Genomic DNA, 25,736 nt, shown 5'->3' with positions numbered 1-25,736 from the left:
CTATTACTTTTTGCATCAAATTATTTCCGCAATCAACATATCGGCAATTACTATACATTGTCATAGCTGGCATCACACTGACAGACTACACTCAAACCACTGAGTGTAGCAAGGGGCAAGATGTCTAAAATTCCAGAGTAACCCACCTTGCTAAGGAGTTCAAAACTGATCTTTTTCCCTGAGTCCCCTTGTCAGAAAAAGCTACCAAAATCACCTTCAGGATAACAAAAGATATTTCATCTGGTTTAGACCTTGTGCAATTGTGAAGTTGGTTGCCCATTCAAACTCCATACAAATCTTACAGGTTAGTTGTCTCTGCACACTTGAGGGCTTGAGTGGCTCATATTTCCTTCAAGCTGTTTGTGCCATTGCACCATGGCAAGATGGAAAACAAAACAAAATTTTCTAGTAACATGCTCCATAAACTATCAGACTGCCACCTCTTTTTCTTACAAAATCTCAACAGTTATTAATGAAATTGAATATCCAATTTTCTTCACTGTCAAGTTACAATATTTGCTGTAAAAAAAAAAAGAGCATCTGCAACATAGAAGGTAGGCAATCCCAGGGTTTCCAACAGAGGTAAAGAAAACTAAAAACTAGAACCTGTTTGTATGTAACAACCATCCTTGATTTCAGCTTTAATTACTTGTAGAACACTCAAAAAACTACAGGAACAAAACCAAAATGCACAGAATACATACAGTATTGGTGGCATTAACTCACTTTAGAGCAACCAATACAATATATATTCATCATACAAGGGTATTCCTGGATCTTGACTTCATATTCCACAAACTAGATTATTTTGGCCAAGAGCACATAACAGCTCAAGTCTGGTCCAGTTGTTCTGCCTTTGCTTCTGACCAGACATTAGCAGTATCAGTATGCCAACTAAAACTTGTTGTAACCCAACCTAATAGCAAAATGCTGCTTTTTGCTGAACACATAAACATAACTGAAACACAAGAATGGATCTTCTTCAGATTATTGTCTATGAGTATTTACAATTTATGTTACAAGTTTTATGACTTATAGTTTCAGAGTATTATGTCCAGTCAAAAAGTAGGACAGGTTTTTGAAGTCATTTTCTGGAGCAGAACCAGATAAACAGTCAAATGTTTATGAGTCAAAAACCACTAAGGAAGCTAGGAGAAAACCTAATGTATAGAGGCAAGCAGCAGGGATATCAGTAAAGCATCTGAACACCCTCCACCTTGTAGATATAGGCAGTAAGAGCATTCATGTCACAAGAGCAGAACTTCCTCATCTAGAGGTGCACAGCAAGTAAGCTCCCTCTCTCTTTTTGAAGTGACTGGCACTGCATTTCCTGATTGCTGAGAAAGCAGCCACAATTAAAAAAAATCCGTAGATTTACTTTATGAAACATTTGTTGTTAAAAATAAGCAAGGACAAACAGCAGGACTGGATGAGGGGTAATGTTGCAAGGATATGGGGAATGTCATAGGTTTGTGATGTTACTTGGATAATAGCCATTCAGCGTGAGACTCAGACAGGAAATGCAACCAAAACCCAAGTCCTAATGAACAGGAGATAAGAGTTCTGGTCTTCATTATTATCTCTGTTGGGTCACTGACCGATGGGCCTTGGAAGAAGCCAGTCGGGCATGGTCTTGAACAGGTTCAGCCAGAACTTTAGAACAGATAAGAAGTGGTAAACATCATTTGTTTCCCAGGAAGGAACAAACTTCTCAGGATGTCTGTCCAGACTTGTGGATATGTGTAATCATTCTTATGGAACATTCAGGGGATGTGCCAAGGGTAGAGAAGGCAAACCAGGACAGAACAAGTGTCAGAAAACGGAGAGGAAGTGGCCTAAAAAGGAGTCACCAGTGTAAGCTGCAAGACAGTTGGCTTGTTTGGCACAGCCCTGCACGTGGTCACTGCTGTCTGTCCTATGTTAAGTCCTACTTGTAATATTCCCTTTGTAGCTTTGCTCTCCATTCTGCATAGGTGTGATCTGCAAGAAAACTTGAGAGTCAGTCAACAACTATAGGGAGACCTGTATCCGGAAAGACTAAGGCCTAAGACAGTGACCAAATAAGAGACCTCAAGCCTAGGCATTAATACTGGAAGAACTTAAAGCCTGTGTTAACATTTGCATCAGTGAACGTTGGCCTGCCTGTGAATCAGGAGAGGGCTGATGTACATTTTGCCAGCAAACTTTCAAGTCTCATCAGCTGTAGAAGAACTTTATGAGCCTGTTTTCTTCCTGCTCACCTGAGTGCTCTCAGCAGGTTTATGTGGTGCCAGTAAAGGCAGTGTTTTTTCTTTGTGACTGTCTGGGTGACCAGCCATACCCTACACAGAGTGCCATCTTGGGAATGTGTGCTCACTCTCACTACTGGCTGGATGTGCAGAAAGGAGCAGTGGAAAGCAGACCAAGAGAAGAAATTCCCTGTAGCTTAGAGGGCACTAAATACAGGTTCCCTTCAGAAATATGTCATGATTATCGACTGGAATTACTATGCATAGGTCCAACCCTCATAAAACAACACAGTCTTGCACTACACTGTAATTCCTCCAGAGCCTAGAGAACACCCAGTTATCTTCAAGCTTTCTTTTTCCTTCAATTCTGTGTGACAGTCACAGCCTTCACACTAATTCATCTTTTGCCAGACACTCAAAACTTCACATAACATTTTGAAAGATGAAAATGCATGACCAACCTAACTTCAAAATTATGCATGGATGAAGGAAAATGTTTCCAGTTTACCTTTACAGCAAAATATCTGATAATTAGCAGCCAAGAAGCAAAATATGCAAATACAAGTTCTGCAAATTTTATAAAGCCATAACTTGCTGCTTTGAAAAGTTCTTAGACTTAATAAGTTTGCATTTTTATACCTAACAAAACTTCCCTTACCTGACAGTTAAGACCAAAATAAGACCTCATATGAACCTCAAGACCAGAGGAATGCTCTTTAAAATTAGTATGTAATTGTCTCTGTAAATTCGTTTCTCCTTTTTTAAGCATGCTGAAAGTCTCAAGGGCCATAGAAGGGGAAAATGCACTTTTGAGCATTACTATAGAAAATTTTACCTGTCCAGTATTTAGTATGGATTTTACACTTCTACCTTACTCTTAAGCTTCAGTGGCAAAAAAAGGTCATTACAATTTTTTAGAAAATCATAGTTCCATACCTTCAGCAGTGATATAAAAACATGTGGGATATAAATAACTAAACCACCACTGCCCTGTATTACTCGTCAGTTCTTCTAGACCTGACAATTATGTAAAATTGTCTGTCTTACAGGCAAACAGACTCTAGTTGCACCTTTCAGTGCAGCCACACCATTAGGAGTCCCATCTCATTAAGAACTTCATGACCGTAGTGACAATAGCATGTTTTCCAGATCAGTAAAGATGAGCCATTCATACAAGTATTTACAGTATTCCTACACACTGACTTAAGCAACTAAAACATCTCATGGTAATTCATCAATTAGTAAAAAAAACCACAAGAAAATCCACATAGTGCAAACACTACCTGTACTGGAATTTCTCCATCTATCATTATTTATTTTACCATGAACAATAAAATTTTAAGGGCATCTACTTTATGGGTGTCAGCAAGGGTTACTATTACCTCATATAAAGAACACTAAATGTTGTTTTGTATTAATAAGCTTGGATAACAGCATCTTTTTTCAACAGATCTTGGAATATGACACGCTCTAACCTTGTACCAGAAGATGATAAGAGCAGGAATGAAAGAAACCTCAAATCATGCACTTACTTATTCAATGTGAGGTCAAGGATGAATTTAGAGCCAAATGCCTCAATCTGGAAACTTGCCTGGGCCAGATGTACAGCCTGTAAAGAGAAACAATTGTCAAAATATTCACTGAGTTTTATACACAACAAATGTGACTGTGAAAAACAAAGTTATGGAAAACATGCTTATTTTCATGAATCTCATGGGCATATGAAAACTTTTGCCCTTGTACCAAATTCTGATTCAAAAGGATTTTCCTTTTTAGAGGGAAGCAAATAGGACCTGAAAAGCATGCTTTCAAATACACACTCAATCCTCACAAAAAGAAAAAAAAAAAAAAAGAGAAAAAAAGTTTCACACAAACATCTGTATTTTACCATAAACAGATGGCTATGTAACAAAAGCATAAGTAATGTAGTATACTGTTCTTTTAATTAAGTAATTGCATCCATTCCCTTTAAAAGGCAGAAATAATTAAAGCATTTGTAATACACACTTTCAAATATGAAAATCATGGCAAGGCTCATATTCATTATGAAAAACTCCTTCAAAGTAATCCCTTCACAATTAATGGCTTTATACTTGGCACCGTAGCTAAGCCAATATTAAGAATATTGATGCTGGTCAACATACAACAAAAACAACATTAGCTTGTCTTGCATAGGGAGTTAAGTTTAACTTTCAGGATATTCAGTTCTTGTCAGATAAACTGTATTCTCTATTTTTCTCTATACTGTTATAACTGTAGCCAAATACATTTAAAACATGCTTATCTGTTTTCCAGAAAAATGAGAAGATAAGAGATGATCCAAGAATTTCTTTTTGTGAAGATGCTGTTCCAGCAGGGTTGAAGAGATTAGATCTGAATTTCATAGTATCTTTCCTGATAATGTCCTAATCAAATCATGCTTACTTAAACACTAATTTGATACAGTATTAATAATTACACAAATTCAGAATATTATGATTAAGCCCTTTAGTCAAAAGACAAAAAAATCCCTATTTTTTATTAAACACCACGATTAATCTTCAGGTATGTCACAGCAAATATATCAAGTTCTAGCTAGTTTGCAGCATAACCTGTTCTCCTTTGGAAATTTCTCCACAAAGGATAAGCTCTTTATGTTTCTCTTCCATTCTTGCACTTCACAAAGCAGCACCGATTTTCATCTTCTTTCTCAGCAAAATTATTCATCTTTTAGAAAATTCTTCAATATAATTTTTTTTAAAGTTGCTCTTGTGACTAAAATCAGCTGTGACATTTCCTGTATTACTTTATCATTCTTTGCTGCCAGAATTATCATTTCCCTTTCAACAGGGTCACACAGCTTTGTTGTCAAGCTTCTTTTTTAAAAAATAAAAGTCATGTGCTTACAAAACATTTTAAATACCTTTAATGCCATTAAACAATCTTAGCTAAAGCCTGCTTTTATTTAATAAAAAAATACAAAGACTCTGAACAAGGATTAAAAAAATAATATTCCTAGCTGATATGTAAAATAATATAGGAGGAAACCATTATTAAGCTTTCTCTCTGTTCTATTTTTTGGTAAATGTATATTGTTGTCTCACCAGTTCACCAATTTGCTAACACTGGCCTGGCAGAACTGAGTTTACAGCTGCTCTGAATCAGCAGAGCAAAACAGTTTAAGACAAACAGGTGGCATGATCAGAGAGAATCTGCTAGCATACACATTAAAAAAAAAAGCAGAGAATGTCAGGTTAAATACATGCCTAGTAGGAGAGGCTTTTCAGCCCCAGCTCCATTTTTTTTTCAAAGTGAAATCAAGGAATAAGTGTCACAAGGAGCTTTCCAAGCAGCTGTTCATGACAAAAACCTCATGTTTTCAAAACACACATGTATTAATTTAATTTTTTTTTAAAGCATGAAAATCTGTTACAGAAAAAGGACTGCAATTAGTTTTATGCCATAAAGATTCCACTTAAGAGTTACACAAGCTACTGCTTTGAATCGCCTCCACATGTAACATTTACCTAAAATGATGTGTCTTCATATACATGCCACAAACAAGACTTCAGTGTTAACTATCCGCAAAATTTACAAGAGCATGCACTATTCCATTAAGATCATTCTGAACTATGAGAAATCTCTCCCTAGGCATCAGCTACCAATGTTAGTGACAGCTAGATGGATGACTAGTCTGATCTGCTATAGCTTTTCTATTGTCCATGCAATGATACCTGTGCATTACCCTTCAAGTTTCTAAGCCATCAATCATGTATTCTTTATCTTTCCGCAATTTCAAATTATTAAAAGTAATTTGTATTCTTGGTCTGAAATATCATAAAACCCCTTCACCTTGTAGAATTTGAGATAGCAACATTGCTATTTCTGAAAACAACTACTTCTGTCTATAAAACCACTACTTGCTATCTATTAGAGTGACTCACTAACAGATGCAGCCTGTACACAAAAGCAATTGCTGCAAAGCAGCTGACACTTATTCGATGCCCTGCAGCAGGGCATGTTGTCCACCAAACTCAGCTGAAACCATTGGTTACAAAAAGAACACTGGATTTTAAATCCCTGCAGTTTAGCAAAAACACTGTTTTGAATTCAGGTGAATACAATACACTGCTGGTACAGCAAATACAGATTCTCTTAAGCCAGTTTAACAATAGATAACCACCCCCAAAAGCTGTAAACCAGAAACCAGCTGAAGGTAATGAGACTACATATCTAATCCTGAAACTGATTATTTTCCTGCAATAAGGTAGCATGGAAAGTTACCAGTGAATTATCACCAGGTGTTTTAAGCATTACAACCATCATGTATCACAATGATGGGAGGAAATATTTCAGAAAAGTATCTGCAATTCTGTTATCCACCTTATAATTTCACTGTATTCTCTCATCAGCTACTGTGTAATAAAAACACCTGAAGTATAATCTGAAATATGGTGTTCTTCTCATTGGCATAGAAATACAAATTCAAACAAGAATATAATGTAGATGAGTACATATTTTGAAGAATATATTTTCACAGGAAAAATATTAAACATCATCTTCTTGTATGACTTGCATACATGCATATGCTCACACCTGCCTAAGTATTCTTTATTTACATAAAGAGGCGACCAAGTTCCTTTGTCCATATTTGCTTATCATCGAAAAACCTCTGCAGAGGTTCCTGCTTTGACAGCTATAATCCATTCCAATGGCAAAGCTCCAAAATTATATAAAGTTTTTCTTCAGCAATGACTTACTGATGATGTATAGAGATGTGGGTTGAAGAAAGGTCTGAGTCTTTCAAATTCTTCCTGTCCCCATACCCAAATTTTAGGAAAAAAAAAATAAAATGTCTTTTCTTTTTCCCCTGTTCTGGAAGCTCAGATTACTGGTGTAGTAATTGTAATAAGAGATTCTACATACTAGGGACATTCTAAGAGTGCTGTAGCTGCTTATGCAAAGAAGTAACTCTCAGGATTTTTTCCAAGCTAAAAATCCATATATATGAAGAACTCCAGTTTCTTGCAAATCAGTCATTAGGTTACAGTAAGTTTCAAGATAAAAATGGCTGTAACTGGAATCTCAGTTCTACTGATCTATGTCACAACTTGCATAGTTTCATTGTTTTCATTATTACATTTGGGCATCATTTGTCCATAATTCACTTTTTTCAGATTTTCAGGATTTTTCAGGATACAATCATCATCACCAAAAATAAACTACTATATTGGTTTTACTTTCCTCATAGTAAAACTACGCCAAATGCAATAATGTGTTATCCCTTCAAAAATACTAAGTTCTGTCACAAGTCTTTAAACAGAAGTAACAGTATTATTAACTGACTGATGGTAGCTATGAGTCTTTTGCTATATTCATACAGATACAATCTCCAAAGGCCAAGCTCATTGCTTTTAGAAATCTATTTTTGCATACAGTTCCGCTGACTAAAATAATGGCCAAAAGCTACCTCTCTCAGTTTAGAAGCTGAGCAAGGGGTTTCATCACTCCCCTTATGGAAATAGAAATGTAAGTCAGATTTAGATGGATTTTACACCATTAAAACATTTTTTTTTTTGCTCTAGACCTTCATTCTAATAATAGCACAAGTTTTGTCACAAATCAGCGTGACTTACTGGGTATTAGTTCCTTATCCTGCTTTTAGCTTGTTGGCCTATCCTCAGACCCCATACAGAAATCATTCCTTCTTTCAGCATTTGGTTACCTTCTACTACATGGCACATCCACCAAGACAACCTCCCACTACTCCCTGGAAGTAAAGCATTTCAAAGTGAAACAGAACACATAAGTGTCCCAGCAGCATGTGAAAACTTATGTTTAAAACATACAGCATTTCATAAAACCCCCTGTTAATGATTTGTCTCTGGACTTCAACAGCAGAGGAGTTACTTTGATGCACTTGAACCCCAAGCCGTGAAGACAGTTCTTTGAAAGAAAGGTTGTGGGCATGTGAACAAAGACCCAGGTCTGCCCCTGGAAGCAATCCTACTGTTGTGCATCTAACCCCAGGGGCCAGAACCCGCCATTCTCTCCCAACATGACAATACTTAGATACCCTTCTGTAGTAGCACTGGCCTCCAAAGCCATAACCCTCTTGAGGGTTTTTTTATAAAACTCTATAAAGTAGGGCATCCATACCTTGGGCCACTTTCCTGCAGTACCCAGCTTCCCACAAATGCTAGAAAACGTATAAACTTAATTTATTTTTATTTCAGAACAAAGCATAACAAGTACAAGTGTTGTGCTACCTAACACCTAGGAACTGAAACCTTTTACAGGTCATAGTGTGAAGCTCATGAAAGGACCCAGAAATGCATTTTAAAAAAATAATTTCAAAAGTTGTAGAAATAACATGACCCACATTTCAGCTAAGAAACAAAGATCTAGATCTAGTTGAAGTTGGCATAAGGAAAATCTCCTTCTCCCAGAAACCAAAGACAGGAAGACCAATTTCAATCCTCCTGTTAGTAACTACTGAAGACACAGAGTCAAGATAAGACTTTTGCATTAACATACATTCAACATAGAATAGAAAAAAAAATACAAAGTACCCACAATCTTCCATTTACAAGTAGTGTAAACTGAAGCTGCACCACAGAAAGATCAGGAAAAAAGAAAATAAGGCTAGGCCAGCTGGAATACTACAAAGACTCTTCAACAATCTAATACATGTTAGGGACATGAACTTCATTCATTATTTTGACCAGTTTTCATTACATGGGGATTAAAAGTGAAAACATAGCCTAAAACAGGCAAGTAAAGAGAAGACTAACTAGTGCATAGAATTTTTATCTGGATTTTAGTAAGAATTCACATGATGCCACCTCTTAAGAGTTTACCAATTGTAACCTTTGGTCTTTTAGAAAAAAAATACCTACTTTTTATTCAATACCGCTTCCTCTTCATAGCAAAGAGTCATTTTCCTTCCATCTTAAGGATGCTTTCCTGCTCAACTTTCATATGCTGCATACTAAAATTACATAGAGGACTAAGAGAGCACTGTATCACAACCTTTAAAGCAAGGCAACATAGCAAAAATTATTGCATTTACCTGGCAGGAGTATTTTCTTTATATAAATGACTAACAGCTGACCTGATCAGAAACACCTGGAGTTCCACTCCATGAAAAATAGCTCAAAATAAATCATTCTGGGGGAAGGTGGAACATCTTCATAGTCAAAAGTACTCTTCCTTAATTTTTTTTCCTCTTTAGGATCTGCAAAACGGTTTTCTTAACACCTCTCTCCTCCCCAAAATTACATTAGCAGCTTATAATTATGCATGAAGACAGGGCTTCTTTACAGCTCCTGAAACTTATGATTCAGAAACTGTCCAGCAGATACAGTCTTCCTTCATATGCATCCAGTTTGAGCTGTTTTCCACTCAAAATTTGCTAAGGTTGCCCTGAGCTGTGTTTCTCCAGCAATCCTATTATGTTCAGATCACACCTTTCATTGCAGGATTTTTCCCTCTGCTGGCCACCGTAAGGACTTGCTCCTAGCCTTCTGTGACATGCTGTGCCCCACGCAGTCTACCTGCTAGCTTCTAAAAATCTTGTGTATGTAGCCTGCGAAAATGAACCAAAGCAGTCATCTGGTTCAATAAAGAGATTATCAGTTCCTTCAAAACACTACCTCCACCTGCAGAAGTTTACAAAGACAGAACACAGGTGACTCAGACCTCCTCATCAAGTTTAAGGATTCCTGCAAGCTTCTTTAATGTGTTTTTATAAATAGATGCTCATTTTTGAGCATTTTGCACTAAAAATAACTTCAGAAGAACTCAAAACCAGCTAGCCTTAATTCGACTATGAGGAAACAGGTATACAGATTTTAGAGTCTTCAAGCATCAAGTATTTAAAACCTGCTTTTTTTAGAGCACAAAGCTAAAAAAGAGTATATACTAGAACTCTGTCCCCCTTGGAGATAGATCACTTTGTCAAAACTATGGTGACCATTTCTTTATATTAACAGTGATTAAAAAGCTTTTTCCAAGAAGAAGGAGTGAGAGAGGGTCTTGATCACATGCACCTTCTCAATATGATGACATTTCACCAAAAGGGGATAGAGAGAATCAGTGCTAAGAAAGTAACTTATTATTTAAATTTTTTATTCTCTGTTTTCTCTCCAATGTTTAATTTCTACCAACATTTCATAAAGAAGGTTGCAGCCCCTTACTTTTGGGACATGACTTTAAAAAGTATTTTAAATAATTTTACATAATTGCATTTCTCCAGCTTTACCTCTTTCTTCCTACATGCACACCATTTCTTCTAGTCTCACCCTCTCTTTATAGTGACTCAGCATTTCTGAGGCATTCAGGCATAATCCCACAGACTGGCCATATTACGTTATTCTGACCACTATAGTGAAGTTCCACAGAAAGGAGTCTACTGAATATTATCAAAGTTAGGGACTATACCCACATCATATGCCTATAAATCCTATATTAAGGTTGACACGAAAATACAGGTTAAAATGTATAGTTCCAAGAACAACAACAAAAAAATTTTTTCCTCAACATTTTCCACTTTATACATATATAAGGCTGTCTTAACTTTTTTCACATGGTATTTAAAAAAAAAAATCCTAAATACAGATGTCTTTCTTTACCTAATTATAAAGGTATTTTAGCTACTTCTCTTTATTACCAGTGTGGGAGATATCAAAATCTCACAAATAGGATTTATTACAATACAGCATTTATTTTAATTCTGGGGAAGGATAAAAGCCAGTACCTAAAAAAATCTCCCCCCTAAGTCAAAACCAACCCTTGTGCATCTTCCACAACCAATTGCATCGTTTTGTTTATGGCTTGTTTTTCTTTTACACCTTCCAGACTCCCCCTGCCCCCAATTATTGCTCTACAGAGAAGATTACAGCAAATGTCAAACAGAACAAAATAATGTAATAACAAATATTTTAGCTATTGGTAAAGTAGATGAAAGGGCAAAGAAATTGCTTCATGCAAGGAAAGACACAAGATGTAAAATGGGGTGAGGGTGTTGGGTATGATGATCTGGAAACAAGACATAAAAAAATCCATCCAGACAATGAATATAATCAACTCTTTCCTTCAATTAGATGTAAACAATAAATATAAAACAACAGAAATTTCATGCCAGAAGAATGAAGTCAACATAAAGTCCCTCTCCATGAAGACCCAGGATTAAGGAACCCTTCTGTGGGAAAAACTGCAGCATTATCATTCCCTGTGGTTATAAGTGACACAGTGGGTAGAAAGAAGATCCACTTTACACAATACTCAGCAGCAAGCATGCCCAAGGAAATCAATACCAATTCTGTCAGCACTGATTTCTGCAGAGCTTACTCCAACATGTAGATACAAGGCAGGGCATAGGAAGGATAGACAACAACAGCAACGTTCTTGCGGGCAGTGCTGGGTAAATGTAGAGATTGGTGGACATTGTCCTCCATGGATTTCAAAAAAACCCCACATAGCAAGCAACATGGAGGAAGTATTATTCCCAAAGGCAAGTCTGCAAGCACTTGTAAGTCCCTTTCTTCCCACACCCCTTTCCAAAGACAGGAACAGCAAGATCCTAGTGTTTTAAGTGTACTTGAAAGAGTGGTCTCACTTGAAAGAGTATTAGTTCTGAATGCAGTGTTCTCTTAAGTAGCTCCAGTTTCCAACAATCAAAAAGCTTTCCTTTGCCAACCATAACATATTGGTGTATTGAGATGCATCCAAAAGCACACACACGTTCAATAAGCTAGGAAGCAACCTTTCTTCCTATTAAAACATCAAAACTATACAGCTATCTCAACTTTTTTTTTTTCCCCAAAGATTGTTCAGTGCTTTCTTATTAATTTCACATCTGAAATGGCACATAATCAATATCAACATAAGCATATATAACATGTATTAAATTCACTGTCTAAAATTTCAAGAGAAATGCTATTCAATAGGTAGGAACTCCATAATAGATAAGTCCTTCAGTAATATTATACACACTGATTTGCTTTGTTGTCTCTTCCAGACCATGGTAATCTGTTTATAGTCAAACCTTCACCTTACCTTTTACCCCATAGGAAGAAATTAATTTTTTAAATAAATGTTTATAAAAATAGGATGAAATAAATTTAAAGGCTACTAAGTGATATCATTTAGACCATGCACCTCCCTGCAGTCTTCCTCTTGGTTTATTATACACACATCCATTTTCTTTGTCTTTTTTCTGTTTAATTCTTCACAAAGTTATTCCACAAAACCAAAGCTTTTTCAATTCCATACAATTTCAGGCGAAAAAACCCCAACTTATTAGCTGCATCCATACAAAATGGAATATTAGACCTTGTCATTAAAAATGAAGAATTCAAGTACTACTATTTGACAAAAAATGGTAACACTTTACAGTGGTCTTCACTGGCCATACAGTGGCAGGAAATGAATGCTGCATTTATTAGGTAGGGCAGGGTACAGTAAAAGCTAAATAACTCATGCAGCAAGTTTAGGATTCCAAAGAAGCTCCCATACAGATACTACTGCAGTCAAGAGCTATTTTGGAAGAAACATTTTGTTGATGATGTTGTACCATAAGACATCAGAATCTACGCTGATTAGTCAAGTCAACTTTGCCTAATTCTCATTTGTTTTATCTACAGTTCAGTTTCTGAACCATGCTGAAATTCAAAATAATTATTTTTTAAGTTAACACAAGGGAAATTACACTCTTGTTTAATTACATGTACTCCTTTAATTCCTAAAAATAGTGGTAGGGATCACCATTAGGACTTGAATATCTACAGATTAACATCAGTTTCACATCATATATCACTGTTTTGAAAATTCTGCAGATGAGCCTCTTTTTACCCTACCTTGTCATGTTTCTGCTGGTGCCTTGCCCTGGTATCCAGGATATGGTAAGGGGTCTCAGAGTCTCTGTTGATGTAATAGATTAGTCTTGAAGGCAGTGTGATTTCTTTCTGGATTGCATTGCTGTAGCTGTTATTTTTACTGTTACTGCTGTTACTCTGTTGAAATGTATTCTCTTCATCTGCCAGTACTTCCTCTATACCACTTGCTGTTTCATTCCAATGCAGGCCTGGGGAAGAAAGATATGCCAGCCATAAATTCCATGGCAGAATGTGTTTATTTCCATGAAAAAGCTACATATTTGCTTGCAGTTTTCTAACATTTTACTAATCACTCAAGCAAACAAAAAGACAGCTTATTCACTGAGCTAGATTTGGTTCATTTTTCACACATAAAATGGTTTCGGAAAGAACATTATTTATTTAATTGCATATACATTTTCATATGTAGTCATAGATTATAAATATTTTAATACTTATCAACCTTCAGGAAGAAAAAACGTCAATTTAATGGATATGTAGTTACTCCCTACACCCTCTTTGATAGCTACATTCTTTCACAAAAAACAAAAAAATCTACAAAAAGCTAAGAATACTCCCCATGTTGCTAACACACACTGATTCAAGAGTCCATGTGCACTGAATGCTAAACTTCCTATTATGTAAAGGGAATTGATTTCTACCTCTTTTAACTTTGACAAGAGCCCTTTTCTTCAGCAGCAGCTTTTGAAATGAAATCTTGTCTCTCCTCATTAAAATTTCAAGATAGTCAATCAACGCGATGTAACAACATAATAATATTACAATGTAACGGCAATGTACTAACAATAATAACAATGATGCACAGATAGACTGCATTCAGAGCATTCCACACGTCACCTATATGCAACCAAGCGCAAATAAACAACAAAGCACACACGAAAATCTGACCCCAAGCAAACATATTAGCGGATCCCCGTCCACATGCACCGTGACACATACAAAGCCCACCGAAGCTTTTTGTGTCGCATCCCTCACCGGCGTCTTTCCACGCACAGCATCCCTACCCAACACACTGCAGCACCGGAACCGCAAGTACCTCTCTTTTGTGTAAGCAAGAAAGCCAAGGAAATGTTAACTGAGCCCCGGGTTTACACACGCCAAGATAGACACGTACGCAAAGCTGGGAGCGGGAAGGGAGGAAGGAATCGTTGAAGGGAAATGGATGTTGCCGGGGTTTATCGCGGGGGAGGGGGACCGAGGGGCCGCAGAAACCTCAGGCACACGCACCCGCCCCCCCGCCATACCCACCGGCGGCCGCTGCAGCCGCGCGGGCCCGGGGGCAGGAGGAGCCATGGAGGAGCAGGAGCAGCGAGACGAGGCGGCCGACGAGCGGCAGGAGCGCGGGGCGGCGGCGGCCGCCGCAGCCAGGCTGCCGCAGGGAGATGCTGCCGGGCGGCTTCATGGCTCATAGCGCCCCGGGGCGGGGGGGCAGCGCGGCACAGCCCTCACGGCCGGCGGGCTGTGCCCGGGGGGCGCGGGCGGAGCGGCGCGGGCGGGTCCCCGCAGCGGCACCGCCCGTGCGGCTCCTGCCGCCGCCGTGAGGGACACAGCGACACCTCAGCGCGGGGGCGGGCGGGTCCCCGCAGCGGCACCGCCCGTGCGTCTCCTGCCGCCGCCGTGAGGGACACACCGGCACCGCCTCGACACCTCAGCGCGGGGGCGGGTGGGCGGCGGCGCGCGCGCACCTTCCGCACCCGCCCCCAGCCGCGCGGCTCCGCGCACGCGCGGCCGGGCCGGGCCGGGCGGGGCAGCGGCCGCTGTCCGATGTGCTGCCCGCGGGGCCGCCGGCACGGGGACCCCCGGCGCGTCCGCGGCCCCCGGCACGGGGCAGGACGCGCCGCGCCCGTCGCGGGTGCCGCCGCCCGCTGTGCAGCCGGGAGGGAAGTGCTGCCTGCCGGCGGAGTGACCGCCGCCCGCTGCGCGCAGAGCTGCTCCCGGGCCGGGGTCCCGCGACTGCGGCGGGGCACGGCCGCCCGGGCAGCTGGGAGCGGGTGCGCGGTTTCCCGCGGTGTAGCGCACACATCTCTCCCCTGACGCGGGCACAGCTGCAAACACCTGGGTTTAGGAATTATTTTAAAGAACTTTCACGCGGAGTGAAATTGCTTTGAAATCCGTCAGCCCTGAGCAAAGTTCGGAAGAGACTCTGGAGACACTGAACAGCAGCAGCGGCAGCTTGTTCTCCTGAGAGCAGGGGCAGGCCGGTGTTCGCGCCCCGGGCAGCTCTGCAAGTTGAGCCGTTTCAGAGTGGCAGTCCCCAGCTACTGCAGAGGGATGCACGAGCAGCCCCTGCTCCAAGTGCTGTGCGGAGCTTCAGGCTCCCCCTCTCCTCCCTCCCAACGCCTCCAGCTAACAGCTCTGTTCTTCGCACCCCCACGGCGTTCTCTCTGGTCCCTGGGACCCGCTCTTCCTTACTGCAGCTGACCTCTGCAATGAAGCGGGGGTGGAGGCGAGAACCGAATGTTACCAAAAAAAGTTGTACATATATTGACAAAGAAAATGGATGTGTGTATAATAAACCAAGAGGAAGACTGCAGGGAGGTGCATGGTCAGATTCCAACCTGGTGAAATTCTTCTATGCTGTGTTCAGCAGCGAACAGTCTGGACCGCAAACACAAGGATTGGCGCATTTCTGTGCAGTGAATAGGATCTCTCATACTTCCAGTCCAGCATGCCTGGGATGAACCACCAACATGAAGAATAGTTGCAAAGATAAAATAATTTCGAGGAGATATGAGAAGATGAATCTGCTGCTTTGTATTCATTCTGTGACTTAAGGAGTCAGAAAACCTGGGCTCAGGTACAAGTTTAGATATGGAGTTCTTAGCAAACATTTTGCCCAGCAGACTTCTAATACCCAAGAACAGATATGCTTTATTTTGATGCAAGTCTTGCTGCTGAGGAAATAAAGATATTTCTCCTTTTTGTCTGGATATTGCTTTTTATTTGTCAGCTTATACCCTTCTACTCTGAGTCTGCATACCACATGGATTTCCAGAAAAATAGGTAGTTTTCTGTTTCACATTATTTCCTCTACATTCCAGCCTGAATTCATTATCATTGTTAATTTAGAAAGTATAAGCAGTTTTACAGATCATTACCATGCAGACTACTTTATAACAGTAGTGTTATTACTTTAAAAAAAAATTAATTCTGAATGTCATGCTGGTTAAATAGATGCTGCTTGTGGAAACTCAAAATCTAGGTGTGTAACAGCAGACAAACACATAGAAGAGACAGATCCATGATATGGCCAGGGGTAAAACAGAATATAAAATGTGCCTTAGGATTTCACTGTTGTCTAGGTCTAATGAGGAAGCTATACCAGTTTTCTTCATAAAATGGTCTTCCTTAAGACTCACTTTCCAGAAATTTTCCATGCATCCCACCTAGCCCAGCTGTTCCTCGTCATTAGATATCACTAGAATATTTCAAACAATAGCTCATGTTTCTTCCCATAAACATATAAACAGAACAAAGGATCAGTTATGTCTGTCCATTCAGATCTAAAATAAAAAGAATTTGAAAAAATATATTAAGAACAAAGAGAAAAAGAGTAGAATGACCATGCAATTAAAAAAAAATCCAGAAACTTTCACCACACACAAGAAATAAGTCTGGCAACAATGAATGCCAGAAACACCTGCTCTCTGAAACTATTAGGAACTGATTTTGCTGGCCAGATTTTGAGGGTAGAAAATAATGATTGCCTTTTTGTACAAAGATGGTCTAGGGCAAAGATTTTCTGAAGTTCTTTTACCTCATGTACAAGCCTGCAGCAGAAATCATCACCTGAAGAACCATCTAAAGCAAACATGCTTACTTTCCAAAGCCCTGATGGGCATGTAGCTCAAGCTGTACGTCATAAACCTGCTAGAAACCTTTAGATGGTCATATGCAGTTCACAGAGCATAATCAGCTCAAGATGAAGTGTCCTACTATGAATGACAGCTGCTTTTTTTTTTTTTTTTGAGCTTTCTTTCAACTTTGAAAGACACTATGAAATAATCCCAGATAGATTGCACTGCAGATGTCTGAAAACAAAATGCCAGAAGCATGGATTATGGTAGCATCTGTATCCAGTGAAAGAAATTGAAACACAGATGCACACAGGAAACAGCTGACAGTGGGAGCTTCAAGACTGTCTGGGGAGCAAATGTGTACCATGCAAGGTATACACATCCTTTCGATCAGGGTAATAAATAGACTTTACATCATAACTTCAGATGATTGCCCAGAGCTTTCCAATTCCTTCCTCCTTTAACACGGTGGGGGTCAGTGAGCACATGGGATAAAATTTCGTAATTTTAACAAGAAAGAGGGATATTTCTGTTGCAGATGGAATATGACGGAGACGAGTTCAGGAGACGCAAACATGGGTGACTTGATTTATCAAAAAGTCTTTGCAAGGATGCCATAAGAACACTGGCTATCAAATTTACAACAGTGATGATCATCACAGAAGAGTAAAGCACTAGCCCAGTCTGTCACTGCGGTAATAATAGGTGATTACAGCTGGACAGCTCCAGACTGATACTGGGCAATGAAAGGGATAAATGCCATGGGGTGCAGGCAGCACAAACAGCACGGCAGAAGCAGCCATTGCTGAACTCTGCTCCCAGGGAAGGGCAGTAGTCGAGTCTGATTCTGATTTACTCACATTACTGTAGCACTAGCCAGGCTCAGCAGTCCTGCTGTGCTCTGTGCTGTACACACAGGACAATATGACAGAACCCTGTTAAGAGAAATTTCCTTTTTATTTGCAATAGCAAATATTCCAGCCAATGCTGTAAACAACAGAAGAAATCTAACAGCTCTAGGAGGGGTACCAAGCATGCTGCAAGTCTAAAAAGCGGTAATTACACAGGGGACTTTTAACAATAGAACCTCGTTTGCTGGCACATAACTAATGCACACAACCTGTAATCTTCGTGCAAAAGAGGGTGGTAGCCTTTCTCTATTTCTCAACAGGGGGTTAACAGTGAAGACAAAGCTGTACTGAAACTTCATGCCACCCATATTTCCTTACTTTGTATCATATGCAGTTTAAGTATGGATAATTCACACTGAGAAGAAACTGGTAAATGCAATGAACAATGCATTGCATTAGCATAACTGGTTTTAATCATTCATGTTTGAATACTCACCAATCCTCCATGTTCAGCTATTCTTAAAGAGCTCCTCAGCAAGTAGAGTGAAAGAGAATATTGCTGTTAGTATTTTTTAAAATTATATGGCCTTCTCTTGCTACACATCCCACCACCTAACAACACAGCAGCGACACAGCATTTAGTCAGAAAAAACAGTACTTTTAATTTCTTCTGTTTATTTTAGCCTCTTTAAATACTTTTTAGCAACTGAGGGGGCAGAGAAGCATTAAGTGATACAGTAATGTGAGAAATACATGACAGATTCAGGAAACAGCACTGACTCTAGATTCTTCGGAATCAGACATCACTTTCCAGACTGTAGATCTAACAGAACTGGGTTTCCATTAGCCTTCACTCTTCCATCTTTATTTCAACCTCATACACTTCAGAGCAAGACCTTTCTCCAGTTAGTTCGTAGTTGAACAGAGCCCTAAAACCAGTTTTCCTCTCTATGTACAATAGTGGAACTATGTACAATATTGGGCACAACACTACTTTAAACAGTAATACTATCGAATAAAATACAGCAAAAAATGTCACTTTTCCCTCAGAACTGTCACTCATTTACTGAGATCTGCGCACACATCTTCATTAATAACTCTGCTCACCAGTGGTACTGCACAAATGAACTCTTTTGAGAGTGCTGTATGTTTCAGCACTCCAGGGTAGAATATACACAGTAATTAGGATATACTTGCCAGCCCTCTCTCCTTAACACTGTGAAATGTTAATGTTAAGGTCAAGTGAAGAAAGTAAAATGATAAAAAGAATATATCTTACCAGTGTTCAGCAGGGAAGGAAAGGGAACACAGCTGTGCTCCTAATAGCAAATGGGTTAGAGGGTTTATTAATTACAGTTCAAATTGCATCCAGGTGAAACTTAAAATCAATCATTTAATTCTGGATGCAGGGAAAATTATTTTGAATAAACGTGCCAGACTAATTTCAGAATTAATTCACTGTGTCCTCCTGTATAATTAACTAAGCCTTCATAGCCAAAGGATTTTACAAGCTGTTTAGTAGGATTCTTCAGCAGCATTTAAGCAACTGCATGCAAGAAATTGTACGCAAGACACTGCAGTGAGGGTTTATGCCATCAATGAAAATATTCTGATACTAAAATCTCCGATTATTCACCATATTGTCCAAATTATTAATGAGAGAGAGAGAGCAGCAGCAGCAGCTGAAACATGCTGGTCAATGAGGCTACCTAGAACACATTTGTCAACTGTTCTGATACAGATATACTTAGCAAGTAAAACATATGCCACCAGCAGAGGAAAAAAAAGGCCACTCTTCTAATAAGCAGGCACTTCTAACTCTGGCTGTGACAGCAGCCTGCTCCTTGCTAGCTTGCTTCACTCTTGAGAAGTAAAATGTAAAAATACTGTCAAGAAAGTAAGATGGGGTGGCAGGGGAAATCTTACTGAGGTATGTACTTTGATTTATATATCCCTCAAAATAAATACATGGAGTTCACATCCCAAGCACTTGCCATAGCTGATCAAACGTTTCCAAGTGGTAGGTTCTAAAAAAGCTAGATTGCAGCTATTCCAGTGCAGCTTTGGAAAGAGGAAGGATGATGTCATCACTCATTCCCTGATACACTTGCACAGGGGAGAAGGGGACTGCAAGGGATTTTTGGAGTCATCAAGTCCAGCCCCTGGCTATTCCACTGCACAGTTCATTCCATGCATTGCCTTCAAGTGCAACTGGGGGGGTTTGTCCTTCTACTGGAAGGCTGTTTCAGAAGCTCATGGTTAGAATCACTAAGTAAATCTTCCTCCTTCCCAGACTAGATTTATTCATGTCCAACAGAAACCTATTTGTTCTTGCGCTCCCCATTTGTTCCTGTGGCAACACGAGCACTAATAGCTCATTCACTCCACTGGTAGAAAGGACCAGGGTCTCAATGCTTACAGCATCTAAGCCCAAGTGATGGGTGAAAATTTCATGAGACTGAAGTTGAAGATATCTTTCAGCACAGAGAGGCTCCAAAGAGTAAAGGCTGCCTTAGCCTGAGAAGCAGAAGGAATATGGCCATGCCAGTACAACACATGCTTGAGCTACTAAACCTCACTGGGAAAAGAAACTTACTATCTATAGCTACTACTGCTTGGAAGATGGTTCACCGGGCATGGACATGCAGAACTTAAAGGTGTTACAGTTGCTTTCCCAATGTTCATCCCATAATAGAAATATTCTTCCTTCAATAATTGGCAGGTGCTGAGGTGCTGCTCAGGTACAGTCATGCATTCAAGAGAGACACCTGTGCTGCTGCTGCTGCTGTCATCACTGCTGTCATACTATGCTATAAAAGGTAGGTAAAAATGCTGAGAAGCAGCAATGTTCATCAGATGAGGAAAATCCTGGTGTTTCCAAAAAATGCAGCTTTACAAAACAGGAGAAAAAAAACCCAGAAACTGTTACATCCAATTAGGCATCCTGCCTTTTCTTCATAGACAAATTTGGACCAGTTTCCCTGCTCTTTCCCTAATTAGGCATAGGGATGAATCAGACATGAAACATGCTACCCTAAAAGATTCCTACTTGATGTTGTATCCAGGCTTTGGCACTGATTCCCCTAGAGAGCCTAAAACATTTAACCATCATTTCTCTAGAGAGATGGTCTGAATTTTTAAGAAAAATCAGTGCAAAGTGTTATCAAATTGTTGCACTAAAGCCTTAGGGTGTCCCCAACACATTTGGGTTACTAAAATATATTTTTTATCACATGAATAAGTAGCAATATTGGAAATGGATCACAGATTGGCGTTTTATGATCCCCACACCAAAGACCTTTGAAACGAATTTCCTTTTAAAATTTATATACAACCAAAGAAAGGTGTCTTTCAACTTGTCCCTGCCAGTCATTCTGGACCTATGGATTCCCAAATCTTAAAGAGGTTAGTCACAGATTTGGTCATTCTCATGACCCATCTGTCAAAGAGAGCATCAACATAGTAGTTTTGTAACATTGCATCAAAATTATGCACAGATCCCAGTGAATGTTTTGCCTCATTTCTGCTATTAATTCCTTGAGCAGATTCTTGCTTCCTAAGGAAGCTCAAGTAAATTTTCAATCTCCCTAAGCACAGAAAAGATCACGACCTGCCAATATTTTACTACTGTACCAGACTCAAGCTGCCAATGCCATAATGCAGCAGGTATTTCAGGGGTTTCCTTCTTCTGCTTTGTCATCTTTGTACAAACGCAGATGAGATCCAAACAGTCTTTTCCCAATGTAGCATGCATCCCCCAGGCTTCTTGTTAATTTTCTGGAGAAAAATCTCAGCCACAGATCTTTAGAGCACAAAAACCCCCAAATCCTCACAACCATGAAAGGGGGTACTCCTCTCTCACACCCACAGGAGCCACACACTGCCCTCCCATGGGGATTGTTGTGTCAAGAACCCACACTTAGGGGATGTGAAATTATGTCCTTTACCCCGCTGCTTTCATTTTTCCTTTCACCCACATGAACTCACACTTAGTCACCCTTCAAATATCTTATTATTTCTCTATAAGCATATGTTCCCCATGGGTTTCTGGAATTGCTTATCCCACTAGTTAACCACAAGTTTAAACACACATTATTATTTGTTGTTACTATGGAAATGTAGCATGTTTTTTAAGACATCCTTGGAAATTAAAGCACTATTTTATCCTGCATGGATTATCTTTGTAGCATACATGATTGAAAAAGAGCTGGTTTTCCTATACCCCCCAACTACCAAGAAAGGTTTATTATTCAAAACCCATAGATAAAAAATAACTTTTTCTATTATTACTTCTAAAACTGCTTCTTATGAGGAATTAATTGATTTGCTTTTTTTGCATAAATTCCCTCCATATCTTATGACTAAGAAATGCTCCAACATTAACCGCCTTCCAGTTTCTCATCTCTTCATCCCATTTTATACATGTGGACACCAGAAGTCCCATAAATAAAGAAGAAGGTTGCTTCCTTTCTCAAGGTTGTTGCCTTGAGAAACCAAAAACTTCAATGTACAATGATGCCAGAACAATTTCTTGCTGCAGATGAGCACAAGGGGCATGGCACTGTTGTCTGTGCACACAGGTGCCAGCTACTGCTCAAAGAGAGGCGTCACCAAAAGCAGTCCATACCTATAATTAAGGTTTAGTTGCACCATCTACAGCATCACAGTTAAAGAATTTCACATAAATATTAAGAAAGCCATAGGAATGCATTAACTTGCAGCAGAAAATAATTTGCTTACTGCAAGCAACTCCAGAAAATTAGCTGTTCCTACTTGTAGCTGAAAAGGACCAGTTTTCTGATAATTAAAGCATCGCAAACATCAAGTACCTAAACAAGCACCAAAATTTAAAAAGCCCACTGCTGACTAAATTGGATTTCAGACCAAATAGTGTTCCCATATCAAATGCATACACGAAACTTGGATCATAGGGCTGCAAAATAAAGTATTTACTCAGAGAAACTTGAATTATCCTTAATTTTTATTACAGTTCTCATGTGCTGATACTGCACGTGGAGCTTAGATTGCAAAAGAATTTCTTAAATAAATAAACAGATATGCTCCAGCTGGCAGTTTCGTGGATTGGAGCATTAAACAGCAGGGGAACATGCCCAAAGGTACAAAGCAGATTAACTACACTGTCTAAAGGACAGTCTGACCTCTGCTGGCCAAAGGCATTTCAAGGCCCTTCCCACTGGACAGTGTTTTCCTGCCTGTTTTGGGGTTTTTTTAACATTATTTTAGCCCCATCCCGAAATTTTTGGTGCTCTCCAACATAGTTGCATAATCCATGAAACCTCCATTTACCAAAGAGATCCTGCTGAGCACAAAATGTCTCTTTTTGCTCATGCTGCTTACAGATAAATTGACTTTTTTTGTAGAAGAGAAAACTGCTTTTAAACAGCCTTTACCATCCATTGATTTAGGCTCTGTTTAAGCAATACAACAGTATATCACAACATTATAGCACCTACAAACTCCAAGAGGGAAATAACAATAACTGAATGGATATGAACAAGGAGCATCAGTGTAATAAAATAATTAAAAAATTCTTAGATCAAACCCAAGGTGATCAGAATTATAGTATTTCTTTTGCATTATTTTCCTAAGTAACAATCACAAGAAATCCATGCAATCCTATTTCTGCTTCAGGAAGTTTGGCCTCTTAACAGTTCCATTCAAAATGTCAGCCTGTTTTATGCTAGCTAAAGAATCACCTTATTTTCTTGAGCCTAATTGTTTTAAACCTGACTTTCCCCATCTACATTTCAGCCCAGCACCCAGACCAGTGTAAAAGAGCACTGGTTGTCTCCTAGGAGCTACCATGCTTGAAACCTCTCTCTCTCCAGTTTTCAAGTGAATTTAGTTATTTCTATTGTGAGAACAGCCCTTACAGATGTGGGCATATGGTAACAGCCCTCAGTCTGGGCTTAGATAAGATACAAATAGGCTTCCAGTGACATTTAAATGCAGGCTTCTGGAACCCTTTTTGGTCCCAAACAAATGTGTAAAGGCAACCAGTTGTAGAGCCAAAACTAGAATCTGTACTGGAAGCACTAATGTACTTATCCAGTCAGGATAGAAAATGTTATTTGGCTGATAGGAGCTGTCATACAGCTGAACTGAGAGCTCAAATTTAAAATATTCATCATCATCCTAGCAATCTTATCATCCCCTCCCTTCTCCAAGGGAGCAATGAAGAAAAAGCCTTACATTTTCAGAGGTAACTGTTTTACAGAGGGAACATCTTTTGTTGCCAAGCCTGAGTCATCCCTACAGACTCATTTCTTGAAGAAGCGTGCACATAGAACTGACAGCTGATCACAAGCCATCTCCCAACTTCCATAAAATCTTATAGGTTTTAAAGCAACCTAGTAAAATTAAGACACAGTAACCTTTTCTTTATAGTGGCAAACATTAATAAAACTCTCTCTTACTGTAGTTATGAAGAGGGAAGACCTTTTTATTCATAAAACTAGGTCACTGAGGAAATAACATGCTCACATAGCAGGGGTGTGGAGATAGCATATTTCCCAGCTTGTTCCCACAGCTTGGGCTGCCCCATTTGCCTCTCAGCTGCTTCCAGTGCAGTTCTGGCACTGGACCTTGCAGAGCCCCCAGCAGCAGCGACACAGGCCAGGAGCAATGACCCTGAGCCTGAGAGCTTACCCAAGTATTGTTGTGAGAAGAAATGAGATCTTGAGGGGCAAGTGAAAAGAGTCAGCACAGAAGCTTTATCAGCTCGTATGTTAGAGTATTAAGATGGCAAATAGCAGGTGGTAACTACTTTAACTTCTAAAAAGCACAGATACTGGATAAATAATAATCTTCCTTTGGGATTTCTTTTGGCTGATCCCACCATACCAGCCAGACTACGTCAGTATTGCTCATGTAAACTGTGAGCAGGGAGATTCTCCCAGCTGGCCTATTCCCATAGAGGAGCTCCAGATGCTGGGTTGCCAAGTGCCATCAACCTTCTGGGGACAGGCTTGGGCAGGGGGGCTTGTTTGGTGAGAATCAGTTTGGCTGAGTAAGTTCCTGGGTAAAAGACTGAGGGAAAAGTGCCAACCACCACACCCAAGACCTGCATGGTTTGGGTCTGAAGGCCTTTGCTAGAAATACAGAGAGAAAAAGGAGGCCCTTGGGTGACCGGCTCCCTCCCACCAGCCCAGAAGCCTCCCTTCCACACACTCACAGGTAGGCACGTGGTACCTGTGCAGTCTGGCACTGAGCTCCTTCTCTGGCCCACAGCCATCTTCAGGCTCCTCTTTGGAGGAAATCTCACTGCCAGTGAAGATGTTAGTCAGCATCTCTCCAAATTTCCCTGCTCCCTGCTGCCAGCCAGATCAGGCAGGAGCAGCCCCACAGCAGAATCACTGTGGAGCCAGGTCGCCTTTCACACTCACTGCCATGCTGAGTGGTGGGGCAGGGGCAGATAAGGGCTCAGTAAAGGCAGGAGTTGAGCAAGGACAGCCAGGTCTCAGCGGGTGCTAGGGCGAGTGCTGTCTCCTTTTGTCTTTCTCATCCCTTGGCTTCGTGTCATATCTCTGTTGGAACGGAGGCAGCAGTGAACAAGGACCTTGCATCAGCACTAGGGGTGCCTTCCCTGTTTGAACAGCTCTGGAAGGACCTGAGCTCCCTGGGTTACTTTCATGGTGGAATGTCTCAGGCTTCATTGAGCGATTTTCCCATGTTGCGCAAGCAGTTTTTCTGACCTCCTTCTGGCTCCTTTGCTGCAATGCTTCACTGTAAATTCAATGAAACTGCAAATAATGAGACAAGAAGTGCCAAATGCTCATCTGGTAACCCTCCTACCACATCTTTCACAGGTCTCAGATGGCTGTGTCAGGAGGAGACAGAGATATCCTTTGCTGCCACTCCTGAAAACGGATTCTGTTTTGATGAAAGCAGTCGTAATCTCTTCCCACTTATCCTGCCAAACCCAAGTTCCACCCAGCATGAATCCTTGGTATGATCTGCATT

The 25,736-nt window shown here is 40.1% G+C and overlaps 1 protein-coding gene across 7 annotated transcripts in view; it reads right to left on the bottom strand.

Annotated features, from left to right (window-relative positions):
• The window catches only part of ADAM23 (ADAM metallopeptidase domain 23), a 71,136-nt gene extending 56,567 nt beyond the window's left edge, over positions 1 to 14,569 (bottom strand). For 4 of the 7 annotated variants that reach the window (XM_039554898.1, XM_039554904.1, XM_039554902.1 and 1 more), the window contains exons 1-3: positions 14,354 to 14,568; positions 13,067 to 13,293; positions 3,761 to 3,837 (exon numbers count right to left, since the gene is read on the bottom strand). In XM_039554898.1, the coding sequence (XP_039410832.1) occupies positions 3,761 to 3,837; positions 13,067 to 13,293; positions 14,354 to 14,507 (458 nt within the window). In that variant the 5' untranslated portion in view covers positions 14,508 to 14,568. Of the gene's footprint in view, positions 1 to 3,760; positions 3,838 to 13,066; positions 13,294 to 14,353 lie in introns of all 7 variants that reach the window. The other 3 variants (XM_039554901.1, XM_039554900.1, XM_039554899.1) reach the window with 3 other exon arrangements.
• Positions 14,570 to 25,736: the final 11,167 nt, after the last annotated feature.

Source organism: Corvus cornix, chromosome 7 (genome assembly GCF_000738735.6).
Source record: "Corvus cornix cornix isolate S_Up_H32 chromosome 7, ASM73873v5, whole genome shotgun sequence".
In the NCBI taxonomy this organism is placed as follows: Eukaryota; Metazoa; Chordata; class Aves; order Passeriformes; family Corvidae; genus Corvus; species Corvus cornix.
This window is presented reverse-complemented; position numbering and strand designations above follow the sequence as displayed.